This window comes from Trachurus trachurus (assembly GCF_905171665.1).
Source record: "Trachurus trachurus genome assembly, chromosome: 23".
Classification (NCBI taxonomy): Eukaryota; Metazoa; Chordata; class Actinopteri; order Carangiformes; family Carangidae; genus Trachurus; species Trachurus trachurus.
The window spans coordinates 1,108,015-1,116,920 of record NC_139912.1 but is presented as its reverse complement, the minus strand read 5'-3'; the positions used below and the strand labels follow the sequence as shown (position 1 = coordinate 1,116,920).

Sequence of the window (8,906 nt, the reverse complement as noted above, 5' to 3'; positions counted from 1 at the left end):
CTATCTATCTATCTATCATTCTATCTATCGTTCTGTCTATCTATCGTTCTATCTATCTATCTATCTATCGATCGTTCTGTCTATCTATCATTCTATCTGTCTATCTATTGTTCTATCTATCTATCTATCTATCTATCTATCTATCTATCTATCTATCGTTCTGTCTATTTATCTATCTATCTGTCTGTCTATCTATCTATCTATCGATCGTTCTGTCTATCTATCATTCTATCTGTCTATCTATCGTTCTATCTATCGTTCTATCTATCTATCTATCTATCTATCTATCTATCTATCTATCTATCTATCTATCGTTCTATCTATCTATCTATCTATCTATCTGTATATCTATCGTTCTGTCTATCTATCTATCTATCTATCGTTCTATCGTTCTGTCTATCTATCCGTCTATCTATCTATCTATCTATCTATCTATCTATCTATCTATCTATCTATCTATCTATCTATCTATCTATCTATCTATCTATCGTTCTATCTATCGTTCTATCTATCGTTCTATCTATCAATATATTGAGGAGAAACCTCATTTACAATCTAGTCGAGACAAAACACAAATACCAAGAAGTAAAAGTGAAAGTGCAAACAGAGAAGTCTGGTTAAAAACAGGAGCAGCTGGAGGTAAAATAAGATTATGGATTATGGAGCAGTTGTGGATTTAAATTGTCGATCTCAGTACAACAACATATAGTTATATATTTATATTAATATTAATATTTCAGTGTGTTCACTCTGACTTGTTTTTCTCTGCTCTTTGCTTTAATATTTCCACTCTGCAGCTCTTATGTAACCAAACCTCCCCCTCGGGGTCAATAAAGTTTTCTGGTTCTGGATCTCAAACTGGATCTCAAACCGTTCTCTCTCTCTCACACACACACACACACACACACACACACACACACACACACACACACACACACACACACACACACACACACACACACACACACACACACACACACACACACACACACACACACACACACACACACAGAACCAGAGGATCACCAGTTTAACTTCATCTGAACTGTTGCTGCTTCACTTTAATGTAAATGATTCTGTGTCGTGTTTTTACAGATGTAGAATCTATGTAACTTCATCTGTTGTAATTATTATTTCAGGATCTTTGTTCTTCTGTGTTTCTGTTTTTAAATATGATCGATATTATTTGGTCTTCAAACATCAAACTGAGTCTAAAGTTCAGTTTCTGAATCTGTGACTTTAACTTTTCTTCCCTGTTACAGCTGAAACCTTTCTGTCTGCTCCGTCCCTCTGCTGCAGTTTGGTTTGGTGTCTCATACCCCTTTCCCACTGGCCAAAAAACCCGTTTAAACCCGCTAACAATCGGCTTTTGGTGGCAGTGGGAAAGGCGCACCGAGCCGCGTCGACCCGCGTTGACGCGGGTCAAACGACTCGGCAAGCGACGCGGGTTAAAATCGCCTTTAATCGGCTCGGCTCCGAACGGCTTGCAGTGGGAACGCCAGACCCGCGTCAACCCGCTAATTTACGTGATGACACTGAACGTTACGTGACGCTACGTCATCGCGCCGGTCGCGTCTCATATCACCAAAACAAAGCTGTGCTCCGCTCTGCTCTCATCCGAGACTGGGATCAAAACATCAGAGAACACTGACCAAAAACGATAGAAAGAAAGAAAAGAAAAGAAGCGACAGTCTGTTTAACTGACGTGTTGTGCCGCGGACGTCCGTCATCCGGCCGCAGCAGACTCTCTGTCCTCCGCGGTCCTGGTGCTCCAGGTCAGCCAGCCAGAGAGTCTGCCTCGGCGGACGGACACTCCGCGGCGGGCGGCTGTGGCATGACTGTGTGTGTCTCTTGCACCGCGGATGAGAGCGGGGCGGCTGGTTTATGCTCTGTCTGATCCCTCAGCGGGGGTCAGACTCGGCTCATTTTGGTCAATGGGAAAGGGGCCAAATGCCGATTGTTAGCGGGTCGACCCGCGTTTAAAAAACCCGCGTCGACCCGCTAATTTTAGTGGGAAAACGGCTTTAGTGTCCTAATCTTTGTCGTTAACAATTTCGCTTCATACCACATCAAAGTTTTCACTAAAGATGAAATCAAGTATGGAAATATAAAATAAAATAAATTCTACTTTTATATCTTAAATATGTCTTTTTAATGTAACATATTTTTATGTAGGCCTAATGTTAAACCCCGCACGTTTTAACCTTTTAACCTTTTACACGCACCTTTTATCCACATTTTTATTATCGTGTTTTAATACACTATGTGTTTTTAACTTTTTATGTATTCTACTTCAGTGTTTCGTGATCTGTGTTGTTGTCTCCATGGTCATGTATTTTCTCTTTGCTGCTGCTCGTGACATTTTAAATTTCCCCTTGGAGATTAAATAAAATATTCTATCTATCTATCTATCTATCTATCTATCTATCTATCTATCTATCTATCTATCTATCTATCTATCTATCCATCTATCTATCCATATGAAGTATTCACACTTCCTCATCTTTGGAGAAGAAAAATGCAGAGAAACTTTGTAGGTTAGTAGAGCAGCTTAACCTTGCTGAAAACCCCCAGCTCTCCCCCATTTATCTATTTATTTTACTTTTACTTTTCCCAATTCTTTCTTCTTTATTCTTTCTTTCATGTTAAACAGTTGGTCATATGCTGAGGCCAATCAGAGCCGTGTTGTAGTAACATTTACCATCTCCAGCTCCTCCCTCAGGGCGCAGATGGCTCTCTCCTTGCTGGACACCAGTTCCTCCAGATATTGGTACCTCAGCTTCTTCCTGGCTCTGCACTCCCGGGCGCTCTGCCGGCTGCGCTCCAGTTTGGCCTTCAGGTCGATCTTAGCAGGTTTACGTCCACGTTTGCCCGGTTTCTTCACTTTACCAGCCACCATCTGACAAACAGAGCAGAAACATGTTCAATCAACACAAGGGATGGAAAAAAACACTGAAATCTGAACTCTCCAAAGGTCTGGTGTCTCCTCCTCTGTGTTGATTTCCTTCATAAATATAATGACATTTTAGTTTTAGTTTTGATTATATTCACATGAATTGGCCAATCATCCCTCTCAATGCAAGGTAGGTACACACCTATGGATCTCTTTACCATCAGAATTTAAATCCAAAACAGAACTACAGAGGTTTAATCTGAACATTCATTTCTCACAAGTTATTGTCAATGCAACAGCACCTTATTAAACTTTAATGTTAAACTTTAATCAGTAATTTACAACTGCGACTGTGTGTATGTATTCATGGTAGTTATTTATTGTATTATTCACTGTATTTGTATCAGTGCATGTTTTAATGTATTTAGTATATTTTATTTTATTCCAAAGCCTGGCCAGAAACAAAGACTGCACATTAGCTAGAAGCTAGACGACTTATTTACACCTGTGACAATGTTGTATGTATCGCACCTGTTAATTAAACATTAAAATTAAAATAAAATGACAGGTTAGTTCTGTACAACGAGACTGAACAGCGACCTGATGCAATAAACACGTAAGTTATTTATGAGCTACCTGACGTTTTCTGTCTGTTTGAATCTATACATTTCTTAAAAATCAGTTTGTATCTGATGTTAATGTTCACAGTGGGAGAATAAAACACTCTCAGTCTTTACAGATTAAATTAAAACCCTTTAAATCTCCCAGGACTCATCAGGAACCTGAATCCAAGGCGCTGCTAGCATTAGCCACCGTTAGCTTCAGCTTTTCTACAGCACAGACCAGTTAACGGCAGCGGAAACCGTTAACAACCCGTTAATAACCAGTTATAGACTTAATATTAACCCGTTAACGTTACAACCAGAGGTTAGTTGGGCTGTGACCGACAGGTAACAGCTGGCTGCGGGTGAAGTGCAGTTAGCCTCCGTTAGCCTCCGTTAGCTTCTCACCTTGTTATCGTCCATGTTGGTCAGTGCTAACGTGCTAGCAGGTAGCAGCCGTTGGCCGCAGGGAGCTAACAGCTAACAGCTAACAACTAGTTTCACACGAACTCTCTCCGACACCAACAAACCGAGTTAAAGTGAATCAAACTCTCATTAACACCGATAATTAACGCGACGCTGCTGCTGCTGCTTCGCTTTGTTTACATCGTGTTTCCTCGTGACGTAACCATAGGACGTAACGCGCTTACGTCAGATATATCCCCCCTTTTTTGTCTTCAGCAAAACTTTATTGGTTCAAATGAAGTTGACAATGAACAAAAGTGTATAAACAGGGAACAAAATACACAAACTATAATAAATATCACCTTGTTGTGTCGTTTTTTTTCACATTACAAACCTATTTTTTTCACTCTGATGTCAATTTAACTCTGTAAACAGAATAAATGTTTTATTAATTCATAGTTTGGTCAAACTTTGTAAAATATTTGCCTTGAATCTCATGAAAATTAGGCTACCTATTTTGATCCTAAAAGTATAATTTTTTTTGACGTATCGTGTGTCCTCGTGACGCAAGGCACTTACATCAGATATATTCGCCTTTTTCAAACCTTTAGGCTTATTGGTTAAAAGGAAGTTGACAATGAATATAGTGAGTAAACAGGAGGGTTCATTTCAGCTGTTCAGTGTTTTATATTTGACTTGTATTTCCGGGAAATTGCTAATTTCTTTTCTTATTTTTAAGTTTTTACTCAATTTCTGATCAATTCAGATGTGTACAGTGTGAATAATAAATCTAATCTGGATTTCCCATAGTTGAGATATTGGTCATGCTTACAGGCGTCCGTTCACCTGACAGAACAATAACTTCTGTTTTCCACTGACCTCTTCACTTTATCTCTCTCTTCCACTTCTGCCTAAACTTCTCACTTCTCCCTCTGACGTTGAACCGACACGTCGACCAGAGAAACAACACAACTGATGACGTGACCACTCAGTCTGAAAGAGTTTCTTTTCAAAGTCTCATTGTTTTTATTAACTTTTATTTAACTCATCCACTCAATATCTCACAACTTTGACCAAAAAAAGTGAAACTTTTGTTTTAGTTTCTCTCAAAACTGATTATAAAGTAGATTTCTTTTTAAACTTTCACTTTCATTAGGGCTATCATTGTCTGGTAAATATTTTGACCTAATCACATTTATTTTTTGCTGCCAACTGATCTTTGATATTGTGTAAGTATTTTTTTAGTTGTGTCTCATGACTTTGGCTGAGACAAAGAAAAACTCTGTTCTGAATGTGGTTTGTGACTCCAAACTCTCTTTCTACGATTAAAAACAACAGTTGCTCTTTGGCTGATTTCAGATAAAACTTTTAAAAAAACCTGCGAGTGTGTAAATAAAACCTTCCTGTTTTATTCCAATAGAGAATAAGAGTCTGTGGTCTGATAATGAACCTGCTCTGATTCTGAACAGTTGTTGCTGTGTTTTCTGTGGACGGTGGTGAGTTCAGGAACCTCGGAGCTTTGATCGTCGTGTCGCTCACATTCATCAGTCTGAGGTAACCATGCGTGCTAATTGCTCCAGTATGAAAAACTTTTCCCTTCTGCCTTCATCTCGTCCATTGTCCTGGACTGGACCTGCAGCTCACGGTCGTGTCGCTGTCGCTGCAGCCTCAGGACTCAGGAGGGAAGTCACTTTACCACCATGTTGTCATTGTTCCCTGTTCAATAATTAGAATCATAATAATCATTAACTGTTTGTTTCATGTTCAGGTTTAGACTTGATGCTCCACTGACACTGTTGTTGTGTTTATAAAGATGTAGTAAACTTATGATGAATCCAGTTCAGTTGTGTTGATGTTATCAACCATATTGGATGTCTCATTATTTCATTTTCAGCATAAAGAGTCATAACTATGTTTTATTATCAGAATTATGACCTAAAATGTCTCTATTCTTCTTCCTTTTTTTTAACCTTTATTTAACCAGGCGGAATCAATTAAGAACAAGTTCTTATTTACAATGATGGCCTTATTTTGTCATCATCGATATAATACTACCTCTGCTGCGGGCCCTTTTCCTTTTCTGTCCGTTTGAAAATGTAAAATATGAAAAAGAAATAAAAATTATATAGTTTAAAATGTAAAGTGAATGTGTCATCTGTAACTTTATGTCTTTTGGAGATAATTTCTTCTTCCACTTGATGAACTGTTCACATTAACAGGGGTGCCCAAACCTTTGCATGACACTGTATACGATAGATCTATACAACACATCTAGTAAATAGTTAATAAAACATACAGTAACTTATTGCTTCAGTTGTTGACCTATAACATTTTAAACAATTTTTGATGTTACTGTACGTTTATATATCTTTATTTATTAGTATTACAAATCTTACAAGCAGAAGAAATTTCAATACAAAATACATTTTTGAAACTGAGCTAAACCTGTCAGCAGTTTAAAGGGACAACGAGGAGTTTCTATTTGGTTATAAAAAAGTCTGATATTAATGTGGATGAATCTACGTTACCACTTGTTAATGGTCCATTTTAGATAAATCTATGGTTTTGTCTCTATGGTTATTTTGTTATTATTAGTGGTGGTGGAAATGCTGGGCGAGCCGACCAGCGTTTCTTTACTTTCGGTTTCGTGGCGAGTCATGAGAATAACGCCGCCGAATCTCCGTTTATGGTGGGAACTACGACGGTATGTGATCGTCTTCCAACCTCTGACTTTAATTCTTGATGAATGAAAACATGAGTCTGTCTTACGCCGGTCAAAGAATTTCATGGTGCGCGGAGGCTCATAAATGTAGTGAGAAAACACTTCGCTTTTCCAAAACTGCTCGTTGTCCCTTTAAACCAAAACATTTGAGAATATAAACAATGAAAAAATAAATGAAGAGTTCATTTGCAAAAGCAGATAAGTGCCATTTTGAAAAAAATGAGCTGAGGCTTTGTAATTATTCTTTTCAATAAAACTTTATTTTTTTGAGATATGTCTGTTTTGTTACATCTCAAAGTCACTCAACTTTGGTTTGACTGATATCACCTTATGTAAAAAAAAAAAAAAAAAAAAAAAAAAGAAGATTCTAGAATTAGTTATCTGAGTTATCTGCTTTTGCAAATGAACTCTTCAAATGTACAATGGATTAATCAAATAAACCACAGAAATCACAGGAATATTTTTTAAAAGTCAGAATAGGTAGTAGGTAGTTTAAAAAAAAAAAAAAAAAAAGTATTCACACTTCCTGGCTCTCGCTTGTCGCTTTTAAAGGCGCAGCCGCCATTTTGTGTCGGCTCAGCTGCAGTGAAACGGCGCCTGCGCCTTTAAGAGCCTGTTGAGTTCATTTGACTGGAGCTGCGATGACGACATCCCTTTATTTTTATCGCAGTGACCTCATCGCTTATGGCAGCGGGAGGACCGAGGCTCAGGCTGCTCGAGCTCTTCTCTTCTCTTCTCCTCGGTAGCTACAACTTCACCGACACCGACACTTTCTCCGTTTGTTTCAGAACAAACAAACAGCCCAGACCGGGACCGACCCAGAGACCCTGGTCCGGTTCAGTCCCCAGCTCAGCGCCGGTACCGGTACCGGTTCTGGTTCTTCTCTCCAACGGCTGTAACGGCTGTAACGGCTGCTCGTCGTCTCGGACTTTGACGTCGAGTTTTCAAACGGTGAGTTCAGTTGGTTCAGTTAACAGCGACATTTCTGATTTCTGGTCCCGGTTCGACAGAGAGAGAAGTTCCGTTAACGGACTGGGCCTAAAGTTTGAAGTTTGGTCGAAGTCGACGGTCGGTAACTAACTAACTCCGAGTCGAGTCCGTCCGGTACCGACCGACCGTCCGTGGTTCAGTAACGTTACCGACAAAATGTCACGTAACTTAACGACGTTAACGACGGAAAATGTCGACGAGCATCAACCGAAAGTTCAGAACAAACTGCAGCCGCCGCAACGGTAACGGTAACGGAACTTTTTTACCAGCTGACAGAGACCACAAGAGACACAAGACTAGTCCGTTTACCGAGACAGAACCGAGCCAGAACCGACCGAACCGGACCAGATTGAAACACTAACGTTAGATCAGTCCCAAAGTAAAAAAAAAAAAAAAAAAAAATCCCTCCAGTTTATGACCAGAGTCTACAAAAAATAAAGATTAAAGTTCATTAAACACCAGTTTATCATTTAAACACAGACTTTATAACTTTATATTAACGTTAAATCTGAACGTTTACAACATTTAAATCCATGTCCACCTTAATTCACTGTCATTAACAGCAAACTTCCTATTACCACCTTAAAACAGTGAGTTTATCGGTTGGTTAAAAGATTAAAATCACATCAAAGTTCATACCACCTTTAGTTATTGATTTTATGTTATTGACACAACTTTTTTTTTTTTTTATAACTGACAGTTTCAAACAGTGACAGAGTAAAAAAGACAGATAGATAGATAGATAGATAGATAGATAGATAGATAGATAGATAGATAGATAGATAGATAGATAGATAGATAGATATCCCTGGGGTAAATTATAAACGACATAAAATTGCAGACAAGGACATAACAAAACAACTATAACGAGATAAAACATTGACATCTACAAAAATAAAGATTAAAACCATGTTAAAGTTCATTAAACACCAGTTTATCATTTAAACACAGACTTTATAACTTGATATTAACGTTAAATCTGAACGTTTACAACATTTAAATCCATGTCTGTCCACCTTAATTTACTGTCATTAACAGCAGACTTCCTATTACCACCTTAAAACAGTGAGTTTATCTGTTGGTTAAAATCACATCAAAGTTCATACCACCTTTAGTTATTGATTTTATATTATTGACACAACTTTAAAAAAAAAAAATAACTGACAGTTTCAAACAGTGACAGTAAAAAAGACAGACAGACTGATAGATAGATAGATAGATAGATAGATAGATAGATAGATAGATAGATAGATAGATAGATAGATAGATAGATAGATGTCCCTGGGGTAAATTA

The 8,906-nt window shown here is 38.1% G+C and overlaps 1 protein-coding gene across 1 annotated transcript in view; it reads right to left on the bottom strand.

Annotated features, from left to right (window-relative positions):
- crebl2 (cAMP responsive element binding protein-like 2) overlaps positions 1–4,119 on the bottom strand; it is a 6,878-nt gene extending 2,759 nt beyond the window's left edge. The window contains exons 1-2 of the mRNA XM_083999169.1: positions 3,904–4,119; positions 2,702–2,899 (exon numbers count right to left, since the gene is read on the bottom strand). Of these exons, the coding sequence (XP_083855295.1) occupies positions 2,702–2,899; positions 3,904–3,918 (213 nt within the window). The 5' untranslated portion in view covers positions 3,919–4,119. The remainder of the gene's footprint in view (positions 1–2,701; positions 2,900–3,903) is intronic.
- Between the last annotated feature and the right edge of the window lie 4,787 nt (positions 4,120–8,906).